The following is an 18584-nucleotide window of genomic DNA, read 5'->3' as shown; positions in this document are numbered from 1 at the left end:
TGGTTTTATGGCTGTCAGTGAGCTGGGGTTTTCTGCTTCAGCAACAATTTCCAAAAGACTTAACTTCAATTAAACTGCTGTCTACCCTCTTGTACTCTGGAGTACAAGTGTACTCTGTAAAGTTTTCCCCTCAAAAACAAACAAACAAACAAAAACCCCACCCCAAAACCCAGGAAAAATTCTTTTGTAAATATGGGAAGCTGGCATGTAACAAGAAAGGACATATATTTACAGCATCTGCAAGTGCTGCTATGTTAAAAACACATTAGCCCTTTAAAACACAAATCTAGATGTTAAAAACAATATCAAGAAGCCTTTTTTCCCACCTACACAGCCACTAAATTTGAAATCTCTATACAAATTAACTAAGCAACATTTACAGAAGCTAAAAATACAACTTTTCTTTTTGCATTTGTAACCACTGTCACAAAAGCTAAAAAGATGGCTTAAAACTTATGAGACAAATAAGTTTGCTGTGAGAATGTGTCTTGCTATTTTTAACAGCCAGGTAGTAGAATAGCCACAGAAACCATGCCTTTTTTCCAAAACTTTGTTTTTACTGGCTTGAAGCATTCATTGGCTGTACCATCCAATAGGGAATTTAGTGACTACTAGATCCAGTCCCCCCCAAACACCTTTACAACTCTTAGACCCACAAGGAACAGGATTGGATGCATAGGGGAAGCTGAAAACGGCCCTTGCACTGCTCAAAGAATCAACTATGGCAGGAAGAATATTCAAAGTCTGTAGGCAGCACAGCCAAAGATGTGCTCATTTCCACCTCTACCCCTACTCAAGCTATTGCTTTGCATTTCTCATCATGTGTGTATGTGCTACCATGATTGGTTCCATCATATCACTCAAATGTTAATGCCACTCTTGAGAGTTACTTTTTCCACTACAAGTAAACAGCCAAATATTATCCATTGGAATGAAAAAGCTGTAGATAATTACTGTAAATCCTTATTCAGCTTATGTTGCAAAATGGATCCCCACAATTTTCCAGTGTGTTTGCAGCACTAAGCACAATCTAATAACTTCACAATACCCCAAGTTGTCAAAGCAGCCTACTGCACAGATGCATGAAACTTGCCTAACCTTTAGATCCAGTGAAGAGAAGATCATCAGTTGCATCAACACACAGCACAGCCTTGGTGTGTCCTTCAGCTGCATAGATACACTGAAGCGGGGACGATCTGATATGTTTTGAAGCAGGGAATGGGTTAATTATCCCTCTAAAGAAAAAAAGAAAACGTGAGTTGGGTATAGTAGTAGTCACAAATCAAATTAATTCACTTAAATGTAGGGCAATTATTAATCTAATTTTCTGACATAGGCAGAACAACTGTATGCATATCATAAACTATGTAAGGATTTTTACTCCTTATTTTCAAAAACTGTCAAATTTGGACTATCAGTTAAAGGAAATCACATACAAAAACAAACAAATGAAGAAAAGATGCTGAGTATTGGGTATATAGGAAAGTTTGCATAATGCTGAAAGATGCTTAAATCTCCTGGATTCATAGGTCCCACATTAAGACTACAAATTGCATAAAGACATCTTAGTCTAAATAACATGTCTGAAAAGCAGTGCAAGTGTAGCATACACTGCTAATTCCAAACACAGCAGACATTTCACATCAACTGCCTTCTACAGGCAGGCTTGGAGAACTGCTGCTAACTTGAGTGCCTGAGTAAGATTCCTACTACACCCTGTACCCAATGCTACACTTGTATTCAAATGGCTAAAAGGGAGTATGGCTGGAGTACAGACATCCCAGAAGAATCTTCCTGGGGATTTTTAGCTAGTTCTGTGGTGATACCAAAAGACTAACTCAGCCTGAAACAAATATTAAATAAACAATCACTGTTCATCACCAAATAAAAATAATTAGCAAACTAAAAACCCATACATACAACTGCACACACACACAGGACTTCACTGATTTCTGTAAAGTGTAGAAAAGCCTCAAGAAAGTGCTCACAAACACAGAACACAATGCTGTTTCTTGACCAGCTTGCAGCTAAGACTCCCTGTCATGGTCTTCTGGGGATTACAGACAACTGTGAAAAAAAGGAGCTAAGCCATAGTGCTGTCTCACAGGAAAAATGAGTACCAGATGCTTCAGGAAAATGTAAAAATTCTATAATATTGCCCAGAAGCTCACTATCTAAATTTGTGACAATTGGCTGGACTTGAAGAGTATTTTATTATTTTACTGCTCACAACATCTTCATATAATTCATTACTCTTCTACAATCCTTTTATAGATTTTATGAATATTAATATTGCCTTAAATTGCTTGACATTAACTTTGTTTTGCAAAGGCATTCACCTTTCAATCTGCAGATTTTTATGTTTTCAAGAATACAGGAAAAAATTATTATTAATTTAGATCTCTATGCTTTTTTCTAACACCATACAAAACTAATATGTTTTTTTCTCTAGTATTTCCCAGTGCATCATGCTGCCTCTAGGCTGAGTTATTCCTACTGTTCTCAGCCACTCATTCTTTTGGTTAGTATTTAAAATACATACCCCAGAGCTATTGATCTACCTACGTTCAGTGCTCTCATATATCTAGCAAGAAAAAATGCTGCTACTACTACGATGACCAAACAAAGCCACCATCACATTCTTCTTAGCCCTTTGACCATCCTTCTCTTGACAAACTAATTTTTCACCGAATACCAAAATCCTAAGCCACAGCTAATGGTGAGACATTTCCTACATCTCTTAAGCTGCTGCATGTTCTGTCAGAAAGATAATAAAAAATTCTAATAATTTTTATTTACACTGGGATTTAGTTTTTAGTGACTAGAGCATACAACTGAACAAGAAAAACAAAGAGAGAGAAGCATAGAAAACATAAGAATACATCTGCTCCTCTTCCTTTCAAGACAAAAAAAAGAGCAAGAATACATCTAAGGAAAGGTTTATAACATACTTCATTTAAAAAGAAAAAATCTGACATGCTCAATGATAAAGAACACCCTAAAAAAGGAGAGGGGTAGACATGCTTGACCAACATTTTAATTTTTAAGCTTCTGACAAAAGCAAAAGAGATACAGTGCACAAGTACTGGGAAAATGCATGCAGTCAAATGAAATTTCCTAAGAATGGGAATAACTTCAGTGAGAGATGCCAAGAAAACAGAAAAGAGAAAGAGAGAGAGTACCTGTGTACCTCCGACAGAGAGGAATCACTTTCATCAGACCTACAATCAACAGTGGTGGAATTGTGAGGAGAAAGAATATAGGTATCAGCAAAGTAAAGCCTCCATATGAGAAGAACAAACAACAGCATGGCCAATTCAGAAAAGCAATGCAAGTCCACATACAGTATGCAGCATTGCTCACGGTGTACCTTAAACCTGTGATAATATGAGGTAGGGGGGCAGAATAATAATCTTAATAATCACACTCAGCAGCAAGTTACACTGGTAGGCTTAGTCCAAGAAGCTTGAGTTACACGAGCTGAGCCTTTTCTTATTTCCCCAACATTGTCTTATAGAAGTAAAGGCAACAAAGTATAAATTGGATGCATCATTTAACCTCTGTAACATAGTGCTTGTTGAAAATATCAAAAGGAAATTTCTGATCAATGCCTATTAAGCATAGAAGAAACATGTGAAATGTTAATCATAAAAATATAAATGTTAAACTTATAATAGCCCACTGAAATAAAAACAGTAATTTGCAGACAATCCTAAGTTCAAAATCCTTCAAAACCAATTAAAAATGAAAACCAAGACAACACACAAGAAGAAAAAATCCCTCCCCCAGATGTGAACATTTGCATTATGTCTTAAGATGTCCTTCATTTTTTCAACTCAAATAAAACAGATTCAGCAGTTTCATTCTGACTACAAAGTCAGTCCAGAGAAAATGAAAAGGTTTAGGTGGAAGTTAGCAATAAGATAAAGGTAATATAGCTAAGAAACTACAAGCACAGTTCTATTACTGAAAGCCTAGCAAGCTACTGCTTGGTATGTGGCGACTCTGTAGACCCCTGAAAAAACCCCCAAAGTTTTATAAAACAGTGATGTAAACCAACAAGAACATTTTCTTGTCTTGCTACAGTCAGAACTAAAGGTTTATTTTAAGCTTAAGTTGCAGTTCATAAGCACTGTATGGCACTAGTATCAGTACTGGAACCTGCAATAAAGATTCTGCTCAAGTCAAGTCCACTCCAGTATGGAGTAAGGCTCCTACAGAAACAGATGCCTAATACACCAGGAAATGAGCTCTGCTCCTTCTAAACAAGGAATGTCATCTGCTCCTGCAGATCACCTCCTAATGTCAGTCTGTTCAACCTTTTGGATAATATCCAAATAACTATGTTCTAGCCATTTCAACATCCCATCCTCTGGGATGCTGTTATGACAGCAGTTGGAGCACCACTGCAGTAACTAAATAACTGTCAACAGAACAATTTCCTAAATTGTCAGTTAAATCCTACTTCCAAGTGTAAACACACACACAAATTCACATACATCTAAGAATTCTACCATTCTTCTCTTTAGCTGGAGTCTAAAACTACAAATACCAAAGTCTAGAAAACAGGAAACAAGGTTCAGCAGGTGAGACATTTCCTACATCTCTTAAGCTGCTGCATGTTCTGTCAGAAAGATAATAAAAAATTCTAATAATTTTTATTTACACTGGGATTTAGTTTTTAGTGACTAGAGCATACAACTGAACAAGAAAAACAAAGAGAGAGAAGCATAGAAAACATAAGAATACATCTGCTCCTCTTCCTTTCAAGACAAAAAAAAGAGCAAGAATACATCTAAGGAAAGGTTTATAACATACTTCATTTAAAAAGAAAAAATCTGACATGCTCAATGATAAAGAACACCCTAAAAAAGGAGAGGGGTAGACATGCTTGACCAACATTTTAATTTTTAAGCTTCTGACAAAAGCAAAAGAGATACAGTGCACAAGTACTGGGAAAATGCATGCAGTCAAATGAAATTTCCTAAGAATGGGAATAACTTCAGTGAGAGATGCCAAGAAAACAGAAAAGAGAAAGAGAGAGAGTACCTGTGTACCTCCGACAGAGAGGAATCACTTTCATCAGACCTACAATCAACAGTGGTGGAATTGTGAGGAGAAAGAATATAGGTATCAGCAAAGTAAAGCCTCCATATGAGAAGAACAAACAACAGCATGGCCAATTCAGAAAAGCAATGCAAGTCCACATACAGTATGCAGCATTGCTCACGGTGTACCTTAAACCTGTGATAATATGAGGTAGGGGGGCAGAATAATAATCTTAATAATCACACTCAGCAGCAAGTTACACTGGTAGGCTTAGTCCAAGAAGCTTGAGTTACACGAGCTGAGCCTTTTCTTATTTCCCCAACATTGTCTTATAGAAGTAAAGGCAACAAAGTATAAATTGGATGCATCATTTAACCTCTGTAACATAGTGCTTGTTGAAAATATCAAAAGGAAATTTCTGATCAATGCCTATTAAGCATAGAAGAAACATGTGAAATGTTAATCATAAAAATATAAATGTTAAACTTATAATAGCCCACTGAAATAAAAACAGTAATTTGCAGACAATCCTAAGTTCAAAATCCTTCAAAACCAATTAAAAATGAAAACCAAGACAACACACAAGAAGAAAAAATCCCTCCCCCAGATGTGAACATTTGCATTATGTCTTAAGATGTCCTTCATTTTTTCAACTCAAATAAAACAGATTCAGCAGTTTCATTCTGACTACAAAGTCAGTCCAGAGAAAATGAAAAGGTTTAGGTGGAAGTTAGCAATAAGATAAAGGTAATATAGCTAAGAAACTACAAGCACAGTTCTATTACTGAAAGCCTAGCAAGCTACTGCTTGGTATGTGGCGACTCTGTAGACCCCTGAAAAAACCCCCAAAGTTTTATAAAACAGTGATGTAAACCAACAAGAACATTTTCTTGTCTTGCTACAGTCAGAACTAAAGGTTTATTTTAAGCTTAAGTTGCAGTTCATAAGCACTGTATGGCACTAGTATCAGTACTGGAACCTGCAATAAAGATTCTGCTCAAGTCAAGTCCACTCCAGTATGGAGTAAGGCTCCTACAGAAACAGATGCCTAATACACCAGGAAATGAGCTCTGCTCCTTCTAAACAAGGAATGTCATCTGCTCCTGCAGATCACCTCCTAATGTCAGTCTGTTCAACCTTTTGGATAATATCCAAATAACTATGTTCTAGCCATTTCAACATCCCATCCTCTGGGATGCTGTTATGACAGCAGTTGGAGCACCACTGCAGTAACTAAATAACTGTCAACAGAACAATTTCCTAAATTGTCAGTTAAATCCTACTTCCAAGTGTAAACACACACACAAATTCACATACATCTAAGAATTCTACCATTCTTCTCTTTAGCTGGAGTCTAAAACTACAAATACCAAAGTCTAGAAAACAGGAAACAAGGTTCACAGGAAATTGCTTTTCTTGAGTTTTTTACAATGATTCCATGAAAGTTTAAAATATTTTATTTGAAAATTACACGAAAACACAATAAATGTCTCCTACTGTCTTGCAGGAGAAGGGTAAATTATCTAACAGATACTACACTGAGTGCACTTTGCAATTCCCTGGTTGGGGGCTGAGGCTTCCCTCTGTGACTTACTTATCCCGCTGAACTGATGTGTTTCCCTGAGAAACAGTAAGACGACTAAAAACATTCATTTCATTACGGGGCCGGCTTGGTGGGGAAGTAGGAGGTGACAGACTAGCCTCTGGGGCTCCAGAATCTGAGCTACAAGAAAAAAAGAACATCTTCTTTAACAGGTTATGAATGGTTAGAGAAGTTAAATGCAACATGCCTCAAATCTTAGATGCTCTTTTCTTAAGTGAATAAATAAAACTATAATGCTAGCTACAGAAGTTTCCCAGAGGAGGTGATAAACTTAACACTACAAACTGCTGTGGAGTGCAAGGTGGCACAGTGTTCAAAGTTTACATGCTAACAGTCAAAGCTCCAGGAAGAAAACACACACATGTAAAATGAAGAAATTATAAAACTGCAGTTTCTTAGGGAAATGTATTACTGCCTTTTAAAAAAAAATAAGTCATGAGCAAATGCTCTAAAGGACATTTTCTCAGGACTCTGCTCCTGAGTTAATTTGTACAGAAAAATACCCTGAAAAAACAACAACAAAACAAAAAAACAGTAACACAAAAAACCCTAAACAAAATAAAGAAAACACCACAGAAGTTTAGCAGTGACTAATTTCACTGCCAACAGTAGAAACTGTCCTAGAATTAAAGAAAAAGAAAAATACAGAATTCTTTTCCAAGAAGATATACCCAAGGTTTAAATTATTCCAGAGAAAATAAATTTAAAAGAATCTTACAGTTTCTGTTCTTTTGCCTTGGTCTTTTCCATTGTTTTCTCATAGGCTTTTCTCTTTGTTAAAGGTGAAGGCTCAGGTATCTTCTTCTCTGGCAGAGATGTTTGCCTAGAACTAAAGCAAGAGCAATCATTCTCTTACTGTAAGGCCCTTTACAAACTTAGCTGCCATTCTCCCACTCAGATTTCAGATTTCATGATGTACTTAATCTATTTTTCTCTCTCTTGCATCAATGTATTCTCAAATTTTAATATAAAAATACATCAAATTTATTTTACAGTTCATCAAGATATGAAGAGCAAGATACTGAATATGCAAAGGAGATCTACTAGTTCAATATTAAGAGACTGACTAAAAGAAATACAGCAGAATAGACATCTCAAATTAGGACCATGGAAAAGCTGGAAGATCTGACATTAACATTTCAGATTCCACAACTTTCATCTACCATAGATGACTTACAGACATAAAGAACAGAGAAATTACGATGACTCTTACATGTGAATTAAACTTTGCATTAACAGATTCATGTTTCAATATCAAATTCAAAATTAGGAAGTGAGAAAGAGTATTTCCCATTGACAGCCTGACTATTACAACATTGCTTCTCTTTGTCCCCACTTCCCTTGTTCCTTGCTTTCCATCCCACCTTTGTCTCTCTAGTCCTCTCTCTGAAATAATTCCATTCACGGTCACTGTGGACTTTCTCCCAATCTTTTATGCCCTGCTAAAATTAGTGAAAAGATCAAGAGTGCAACATTAATATACTCAAATGGTGTCATTTCTCCACAGCCAGATAACAAAAGAGGGAAAACTGCATGGTCTCCACTCTTCTGAAGTCCCAGTTCTCACTAGTTGGACAATCAGAAAAGCAACATTTGCTTTGGTTTATGCTTTTTCTCTTGTGTTTAGAATTAATTTCTGCTAATATAAGGAGCAGAAAAGAGAAAAAGCAGATTCTGAAAGCGCTTTTGTGCCACACAGGTTTGTTAAGCTGTGATTCTGTGGAGTTCAATTGGCAGCTCACCTGCCTGACACAGTTACTAGTAGCTGGTCTGGGAGCTCTAAAGGCTCTGGATTTACATAGCTGCTACTTCTCTACATGAGAAAAGTGGTACCAGTTTCCCTTGAGAGGAAGCCTGTCCTATGCATAAAAAAATAAAATTTATATATCTGGCATCCAGAATAACATGATTTACCAAGGAGAGCACAACTAAGAACAGCTGCTTGTCTCAAGTAGCTGAGTCTGACTGTTTCAAGTGATCACACACACACTGAACACAAGACCTAAATGGAAGGTAAAGGTCCTACCTGTAGGACCTAGTGCCGAGAGTTGCGTGCAGAACCTAGAGTCCCACCAGGGTCTTCATAAGACAGGAAAAGGAGTACAAGTGATAACCTGTCTGGTTTTGCACAAAGTCTCAGCAGTTAAAGAAAGGGAAGGTGAGTTCAATTCTCTCCTCAAGGCCAGAGTACCCAGACATACTCTGTAAAGAACATAAAAAGAGGTGGAACAGGACACATTCCCTCCATCTCTTTATGCTGAATCAATATGCATTTAGGAATGCAGAAGTCCTGGGGTCACAAGGCAAATCCTATGATCAGCCTGATATGTAGATCTTTCAGTAAGTTTTGGTTTATAGTTTCCTTACCATGGTTGCCTATGTGCAGGTACCAGATTAAATAAACCACACTAAAAACTCAAGCTCCTCTGCATCACACCAGCAGCCCACATGCACAAACATGGAGCTGGCTGCCTCTTGCTGCCTCTTGAGTTTTCCATCTTTAACTCCTCAGTGGCACATCCTTGGAAGAAGGTGTAAAAAGGATGGCCATGTCATGAGTTCTTTTTGAAAGCCTGGAAATGCAGGTGTTAAAAATGCAGCAGTCTCGCTAGAATGAGCTTCCTAAGCATAATGTGAAAAATAGATGCATGACGTCAAAGATCTGAATGAAAAGGAGCAAGATACACACCTCGTTACAGGTTTCCAGCATCATTTTAGATTTCCCAGGATAACCAACATCTGAACAGAGCTGGCACAAGATCTACAGAAAAGTACTCTATGCTGAAGAGGCTGCTGTAGATGAGCCGGGCATGTCAAAGGACAATGGCACTAGCCATCTTTGTAAACAGAATTAACAGAACCAAACTGTTGCCCACATGCTTTGAGGTGCCTCTCTGAATAACCACAGATTTGAGGAAACTGAGGGGTTTCCAGAGTGGAGCAGTTTGTACATGTGCAGACACCTATATTTGCACCTAAGCATATATTTATATCTCTGTCATTTCCCAAGAATGTATGTTTTGGATCACTGTCACTGCTTCTGCATCTCTGAATGTCACAAGGGAAATGTTTATTGCAGATAAGACCACAGTCTTCTCCAGAAGAATGTATTTTACTACAAGAGACATGTTGGCACTACAGATAAGAGATCTGCTAAATCATGATCAATAACCAACCAAAATAGATGTGAGGCCTGCTGCCTATTGAAATTATTTCCTGACAGCATAACTGTAGTGCTCACAGAATGTGGTTTTTGGGAAATCATGTTTTGCCTCGATGTTGGCTCACTTTCACAAATGGGTACATTCTAAAAGATGGAGTGAGGCAAAAGTTGGCATTACCTGAGTTTTGGATGCCAGGTCATAACCCTTGATGTTTTAAATCTTGAAGCTTCAAAAGTCTCTAGTGATCTCACATTAACTGCTGAAACAAGTGGGTTCCTCCACCTATCCTCACCCCCAAGAGCATTCTTTCCAAGCAGATTGTACTTATAAAATGCACTGAAGCCATCAGCATGGGTTAATAATTGCTCTCAGCAGTGTTTTATCATTCATGATTGCCATTTCAAGCACATGCTGGAAATATATAGTAAAAATAATAAAAATTGCAAATGTATATTAGATGGAGTCTGCTGTAAAACTATTAGACATAGAGGACAGACGGACAGTGAAAGATGCATAGTTCCAGAATCTGTAACATGAAGATACCCATGGGACACAGTTTTTCCTATCACTGAACATGGCAAGCACAGCCAGTTCATGCATGAGTTTGTGCAATATAGGAGCTAGTACCTAAAAAGCCAAGAAAAGGGTCTCTAGCAGTGAATGGCTATTTACCAACAGTGGTACTGGTAGATATAGATAGAACAACAAGAGCAAGTGAAAAAAGAACAATGCACACGAGACCTGCTGGCCCCTAAGTAAAAAGAGAACTAAAAACATTCTATTTGTATTTGGCAGCAAGTAATACTTTGATCTGGTAAAACTGATCTGCAGGTAAGTGCAACCCTGCAAATAGAAAAGACTTTTGAGGATTTGTAATATCCAAGATACTCCTTTCAACTTGACACTTGCTCTATTATTGACTATGTTCTATTATTGTATAAACCTTTTCATTTTAAGCATGGTCCACACAAGATGACTCACAGAAAGATCTTACCTAATAGTCAGGACCATTTACAGATACTATTTCTATATTATGTAAAGTTTTTGAGTTAGGTTTGGAGGCTTTGTGTTGCTTCTTTTTCTCTCTGCTGTTCTAAGCAGATTCTCACTATTTCTCTATATCATGACACTCTAGAACGTGCATTTCCCACAGCACTGATAAGGCCACGTATCCAAGGTACTGGATGGATTTTTCCCACTGCTTAGAAACAAGGCTACAACAATTTTACTATGACAAAGAAACTTAACAGAACTTATATCTTCAGTAAGAAACGTGGTACTTACAACACTGCATTTATACTTTCTAGAGTGGTGATGGTTAAAAAGGAGAAGCTTTGTCAGTATGATTTAGTAAGCTTTAAGTGTATCAACCTCTTTTGTGAAGTTAAAATAACAGATTACAAGAGATTGGCAACATGCATTTTTTAAAAGCAAAGGATAATTAGTACAGCATGGCCAAACTTACATGCTGCCTATCTTAGAAGGTAAGCCAGATGGTGGGGGAATAAACTCTCTGTCCCTAGCAGAAGTATCATTTGTCTCAGCAGCCATCCCACTTTCTTGGGTTTCTGCAACTGATGCAAGAGGGCCAGCCAAAGCAGAGTCTGCAGCACTGATGTCAGAGACTAAGTCGCTGCTGTCTGCATACAGCAGCTCCATCTGGGTAGTGGTTCTTCGGCGCGCCTGCAGGCAAGTGAAAAACAAGTTGTAACTTAAGCATGTCACAGTATGTGTCAAGAGTGCTACACTTAAGCTTATCATTAGCTGGTAATTAGCATCCCCCTTAATTCCCTTGGCAAGTATCTTTGGAAACCAAAGCAAGAAGCTCACCTCTACTCTTTGGCAACAGTTTCAGAGGAGGCAAGTCAAATTCAACAGCATGAAATGCTGATTTGACAACTAGTTTCCAAGGATAACTTTTCAACCAACTACAAGGGCCCATCAGTAGAATCACAGAATCATTTAGGTTGGAAAAGACCTTTAAGATCATCAAGTCCAACCATTAACCTAACTTTACCAAGTTCACTGCTAAACCATGCCCCTAAGCACCATATCTACATCACTTTTATACTCATCCAGTGATGGTGACTCTACCACTTCCCTGAAGAGCCTGTTCTAGTGCTTGAATACTACAGGAGTACAATATTACTCTAAGATTTGTCCAAATGAAATGTTATAAAGCAGAGAGGAATGAAGCAATGTGTGAACTTAACTAGCTACAATTACATTGTCATGATTTCTTATACCAATGCTTCTTCTGATATAAAAGCTCTGCTTCTTCCTTAATTTATGTTGCTTCAAAAGTAGTTTAGACCAACATGATTTAAGATTAACTCTGCATTTCAAAAATCTGAAGACAACAGAAAACCTCACAAAGGAGCTTTGCACAAGCTTTGTGCAAAAAAAGTAATTACTAAAAAACTGATCAGATGCATTAAGTGTGATGATGCTGTGAAATTAAGATGTACTCCTCAGGGAAAGAAAGGCCAAAGACAAAAATGCAGTCTGAACAGAGCCATTACAAAAATTACATGTTTATTTGATATTGACATTTTCAGACCAAACTCACTCAGCTTACCTGCCCAAAGAGCTGCACATCAATTAACACTACCAATAATGCAACAGCAAATTTAGACATTTTTCCAAAGCCAACTGTAGTTAGAACAGTGGAAGCTAAGCTTTTATTTACTTTGTAAACTTGGTTAATGCTCCTGTGAGCATAGGAGCAAAATCGCAATCATGCACATTTCTAGTTCCCACTATCATTAATACTAAATTGCAGCCAGATTAGATATATTCTTCCAATGTCAACTGTAATTAAGAGCCTGGAGGCCAAACTTTTATTTATTTTATAACATATTTTTCATTTCTATGAGCACAGTAGCAAATTGCAAACAAGAAGCACATTCACAATTCCCACTGGTTTAAACATCAAACTGCAGCCTAATACCAAACTGCATTTCTTCTCCAGTGTGGAGTGCAAGTAATTGGAAAAATGTTTCTCTTTCAGGAACTATAAAAATTCAACCACAAAATATTGAAAAAATGCATTTTTATAATTGATCCTCAGAGAGGAGTATTACAAAAGCGTATTACATACAAATCATATTTACAGTAGGTCAGTTCACATGTTGTATGTCTTTGTTCATACCTAGAGCAAAGTAAGAACATTCCCCAGAAGGTGCCATTAATGTATGATATATTGCCATGATTGTAGAGTTTACCTTGCTTTTGGGTTTGACTTCACCACAAAGCTTCAAAAGATCTGAAGATAAAGAACTAGAAGAAAAATTGCATTGCAGTTAGAAAGAAAACAGGCATATTTTTGCAGAATGTGTAATTTTAATTTGAAATGGAACAAAACAATGTCAGAGATATTTTCTAATGGATACATAACACATTACAAAAAGAGAAAATGACGGTAATTTTTCTAGAACCAGATGCAGTTACCTGTTAACAAAGATTGCTCACCTTCCTTCTGTCCCAGGACTATGCAATGGGGCATCCTCATCAGTACTATCTTCCAAATTTTCTACAAAATTTCCAAAATAATGTGTTAGTCTGTCTATCTACAACAGGATATGCAGGTTTTAAGTGCTATACAGGACAGCTCAGACAATGTTGAATGTAGATGAGCACAATATGAAAGACAGGGATTTTCAAACCATCTTGACTATTGGCTAGCCAATCCTCATTGATTTTCCTGGTATCTAAACTAACTTTTTTCATACAATCTAAATCAATCATATATCTAGGCATACTATGCTAAATGTGGTCCTCTATTTATTGTAGCAGAGGAACAAGGATGACAGAAAAGCAGAAATAATTTCTAGAAGGAAATCTGGAAGAAAGAAGATATAGCATAGGAAATTAACTGCAAGACATGGAAGAGACAGTTCACAAATCAATGGCCAGTAAGGATGTTCTTCCTCCTCTATTTTTGTTATGGTTTTGCTCAAAGACAGAATCAGCCTGGTTATAATGACCAAAAAATATGTACCTTTAAGTAGCCTGTGAGCTGAGGCTGAGCCTCAGCTTAAGTAGAATTACACCATTTGGGACAAAAACCAAGCCCTTCATTAGTATAATAATTTAGGTTTCAAAACCAGGGATTATGGCACCCTTTAATACTATATAACTGCTTCATAAAAGAGATTTAACTGCTCCTGGAGTAAAAAGGGTACACAAATATGACCACAGAAGACAAAAACAGCATGCATGTCACACAATAACACTGTCAAACATCAGATTAACATGGCTGCACAGCATAAAATATTAGGCTGAGACAAGCAGCTCAGGACATGTGTACAATGAATTCCAAACTACTGGGAAACCAAATCCACTAACTTGCATGTTATTCTACTGATACATTTTACGTATAGTTGAAGGATATGAGTAATACATTCCTGCAAGTAAAGTCCCTTATTTTTTTAACATATCCATGAAATTCTAAGGGTTAAATAACCTTCTAATGACATCCCACGACATATCTTTATTATTAGAGACTATTTAATTTATATACTTAGTTTCTGCCAGAAAGCAGATACCATTTTTAATGCTCAGAGCTAATATTTGGTACCTGCATCAAAACAGGTTTGTCCATGTATTAAGTGCAAATTCATGCTTTGGAGAAAGGAAGGAAAGATATGTAGTCACCAGCTGAACTCTGAGAAGGTATGAAGAAAAAGAAAATGCTGCATTTTTATGTATGCTACATCTAAAAATGGTTCCTGAAAAAGTCAAAACCATACAACAATCTAGCACCAACAATGCACTTCAGAGGTACTCAACTGCTATGTTAGTTTTTAACAATGTACCTCAATTACCAGAAATACAACAATATATAGAAAATAGAGTCACAGGATAGCACTCTGAACTTTCCATTTTTGTTCCATCCTAGTCCAAATTAGACCTTTTCTATACACATTATTATTCTGTTTTCTGCAGAAGGGGATTCTAGAGTACTGCTTTTTCTAGGAAGACACAAAAGAAGCATCAATAAAAGCATTTTTTCAAAATATAAGCTTCATATTAGGGTGATGTTACTTCATCCCCTTCTCAAAGAACTTGCAATCAGCTTTTACTGGCACCAAAGTAGAAAGCATGGGAGAGCCACAAAAGATGGGGTTTTACTGATTTTTTAGCCGAGTTTGCCTGCAATTTAGCACAGGAACACTGCAGGAAGTCTGCAGGTAGAAACCACTGAATCAACATAAAGAAATTAGAAAAGGCCGAAGAGCAAGATTCTGCAAGAAATTCCAAGCAAGAAGAGATGAAAGGAGCAATAAAGTTAGTAAAGGCAGTAGTGCTTGTGAGGAGCACCTGAGATGACTGCTAATAAACCAACGATTGAAGAACAGTGGAAAGATTTTTTTAAATTTTTTTTTGTTATCTTCATTCTCATGCAGAGGCAACTGAGCAGTATCAGTACAAGGCAGGACACTAGCACAGCTCATCCAGAGGAAATTACATTTGACCAGTTCTCTCAAGACCTGCACATACATGGCTATGAGTCACATCCATTAAAATTCAGATGTCACAGGTGGGGAGGAAAAGCAGCTCCCACACTTTGTCATAAAAGAGCAACTCCAGCAACACTTCAGGACTCAACTTCATGGTCATGTTAACTCTTCACAAGGGGAGGTAGAATAGCAAATGGCAGGTGATTCATCCACACACAAGGCAGATGTGTTTTAAAAACCCATTCTAAGGGTCAAAACCTGAGCCTCTGATGTTGCTTGCACTTCAGAAGAACCTTTTTCTTATGTCTACACTTGAGGGCTGCTACAGGGTATCCCTGGAGCCTTCACTTCTCCTGACAGAAGAACTCCAACTCTCAGCCTGTCTTCAAAGGAGAAGTGCTCCAGCCCTCTGATCACTCCTCTGGACTTCCTCCAATAAATCCATGTCCTTCTTGTGTACTCCAGGTGGGGTCTCACAAGAGCAGAGGACAAGAATCACCTTCCTTGACCTGGCCACACTTCTTTTGATGCAGCCCTGGACTCTGTTGGCTTTCTGGGCTGCAAGCACACATTGCTGGCTCATGTTGAGCTTCTCATCCACCATCACCCCCAAATCCTTCTTCCTCCAGGCTGTTCTCAATCCATTCTTCATCCAGCCTGTAATTTTGCTTGGGATTGCCCCAACCCAGGTGCAGGAACTTGCACTTGATCTTGTTAAACTTAATGCAGTTTGCACAGGCCAACTTCTCAAGCCTGTCAAAGTCCTTCTGCATGGCATCCCATCCCTCCAGCATGTTGACCACACCACGCAGTTGGCAAACTTGCTGAGGGTGCACTTGATCCCACTGTCCATGTCACTGACAAAGATGTTAAACAGCACCAGTCCCAGTACTAACCCTTGAGGAATGCTACTGGTCACTGATCTCCACTTGGACATCAGCCTGCTGACTACAACTCTTAAGTGCATCCAGCCAGCCAATTCCTTATCCACCAAGTGGTCCATATGTCAAGTCCAAGTCTCCCTAATTTGGAGACAAAAATGTTGTGCAGGACTGTGTCAAATGCTCTGCACAAGTCTGCACAATGTCATCAGTTGCTCCTCCTCTATCCACCAATGCTGTAGTCTCACTATAGAAGGCCACCTAATTTGTCAGGCATTATTCACCCTTAGTGGCCAACACCAGTTACCTCCTTATTTTGTACATGCCTTAGCATAGTTTCCAGGAGGATCTTCTCCATGATCTTGCTGGGCATAGAGGTGAGACTGACTGGCCTGTAGTGCCCCAGGACTTTTTTTTTTTTTCCCTTTTAAAAAACAGGGGTTATGTTTCCCCTTTTCCAGTCAGTGGGAACTTCAGCAGACTGTCACAAGTTTCTTATTGCCCTTGATGGCCATGGCCAGATTTAATTCTATCTGGGTGTTAGCTTTCCTAACCTGTTCCCTGGCTCCTTGTGTAATTTCACTGTATTCCTCCCAAGGTACCTGTCCTTGCTTTCACCCTCTGTAGGCTTCTTATTTGTGCTTGAGTTTGTCCAGGAGCTCCTTGCTCATCCATGCAGGCCTCTTGGTGGTTTTGCCTGACTTCCTGTTTATTAGGATCTAGGGCTCCTTAGCTTCAAGTCAAGTGTATTCAAATGGCTAGGAACTTTTGAACATGTCAGAGCTGGAAACAGGGATCAAGGGAATGGTTCACAACCACCCTGGAAATGCAACCCCTCTGTTTAGGATGGTGCTGGCTGGGTACTGCCACTGAGCTGTCAGGCAGCCTGGTGAAATTGGTCTTGGGATCTGCTGCCACCCACACTTGAACCCCTGGGAATTGTGTTAGGTTACCAGGGAGCCCCTGCACCAACAGAGTCCCTGCTGACCAGCTGGCAGACCCAGCCTCAAAGCCTCACCACAACGGTGTCTGAACTCCCTGCAGCACAAAAGTTTTAAACACTACTGATCTACAAGACACAGACCTTTGCCAGTTTGGATTTCAGTGTGGATTGAGGTTAGTACAGCATACTCAGCAGAGATACACCCACAGTTATGTCTCCTTCCTATAAAGTCTTGAGTGCCTTGGGTGCTTTAAAAGACTCAGTTCATGCTTGCAAAGTGTTAAATAGCTTCTTTAATGAGATATACCCTACAATTTATTTATTTTATAAAAAGCTAGTATTTCAGTGGATTTAATAAGTGTCTTTCTGCTGCTCCAGATGATGTTAAGAAGTAAAAGCCTATCCAAAGCTGAAGAAAATTAAATGTTAACTTCCTGGCTGGAGAAACATTGCTCTCACTCCAGCAGGGGTGAACACACACACATGCACACACATTAAGGGTCTAATTCAAATACACTGTGATGTTAATAACCACTGAAATTCCTGAACATACATTGGCTGTATGCAACAAGATGCCCTGACACAAATATTCAAGTGTTGCCTGTCAGGAAGCTGGCAAAGTTCTCACCAGCTCACACCAGATCATGATCAATACACTTTCAGGCAATCTTGTGCTTTTGAAATGTTTCAGATGTCTATGCAAACTAGCAGAGGACAGCATAACAGGATTAGAAGTGGCACAAGACAATACCAAAGGAATTGTTACTGACACGTAGAATTTTTTTTTCAAGTTTGAAACAGTCAATTTTGTGGCAAAGAACAAGGGAGAGGAGTAAAAAAGGGTAATTTATTAGGAATAATTTAAAAAGCAATTACAACAAAAGTTTCATCTCCTCAAAATCAGTGAACTCAACAATTAAAACCAATTGAAAAAGTAAGCTATCATCTGCATTCTGTATAATATTTATATTACAAAATGAGCTACAGAAGGTTAAAAATTACCTGCATGGTAGAAATAATTTTTTTCTAAGCTAAAAGGATGAGCAGACTGTCACTACAGCAGTATTGTATTAAAAAAATAGCTCTATGTAGTCTGAACATAGGATAAGTTTGTAAGCAGCCAAGTCATAAATTTGAAATACAGCTCTGCTTACTGCAATCACTTCTTATCTGACAAATCCAACTAATATGAGGGCTCCGGGTGGTTTCAGAAGGAAGAAATGCTCTGTAAGCTCATGATACTGAGTACATTTACAGAATAGTTCATGCAAACTTCACACACTCACAAATTCTAAGATGCACCAGTTAGTGAACATGAAGGAATTAGTAACTCATGCAGCTGTACAGTACACAGAAAGCTAAACATACTCACCCAGCGGTATGCTATCTAGGTCTGTGTAAATAACAGCAACAAGGAAACAAAAGCAACACTCCAATCAAAACATATCCATTTATAAAAAGAAATAAAACAAAAGTACCTAA

At 38.2% G+C, this 18584-nt stretch overlaps 1 protein-coding gene across 1 annotated transcript in view; it reads right to left on the bottom strand.

Moving 5' to 3' along the window:
- Positions 1 to 18584, bottom strand: part of KIF21A (kinesin family member 21A) — a 70045-nt gene that overhangs the window by 10726 nt on the left and 40735 nt on the right. The window contains exons 24-31 of the mRNA XM_009996792.1: positions 18475 to 18495; positions 13288 to 13348; positions 13041 to 13095; positions 11282 to 11499; positions 7371 to 7481; positions 6644 to 6772; positions 5050 to 5088; positions 1099 to 1235 (exon numbers count right to left, since the gene is read on the bottom strand). Of these exons, the coding sequence (XP_009995094.1) occupies positions 1099 to 1235; positions 5050 to 5088; positions 6644 to 6772; positions 7371 to 7481; positions 11282 to 11499; positions 13041 to 13095; positions 13288 to 13348; positions 18475 to 18495 (771 nt within the window). The remainder of the gene's footprint in view (positions 1 to 1098; positions 1236 to 5049; positions 5089 to 6643; positions 6773 to 7370; positions 7482 to 11281; positions 11500 to 13040; positions 13096 to 13287; positions 13349 to 18474; positions 18496 to 18584) is intronic.

This window comes from Chaetura pelagica, unplaced genomic scaffold, assembly GCF_000747805.2.
Source record: "Chaetura pelagica isolate M959 unplaced genomic scaffold, ChaPel_1.0 scaffold534, whole genome shotgun sequence".
Classification (NCBI taxonomy): Eukaryota; Metazoa; Chordata; class Aves; order Apodiformes; family Apodidae; genus Chaetura; species Chaetura pelagica.
Note: the sequence above shows the minus strand (reverse complement) of the source record. Positions and strands in the feature narration are given on the sequence as shown.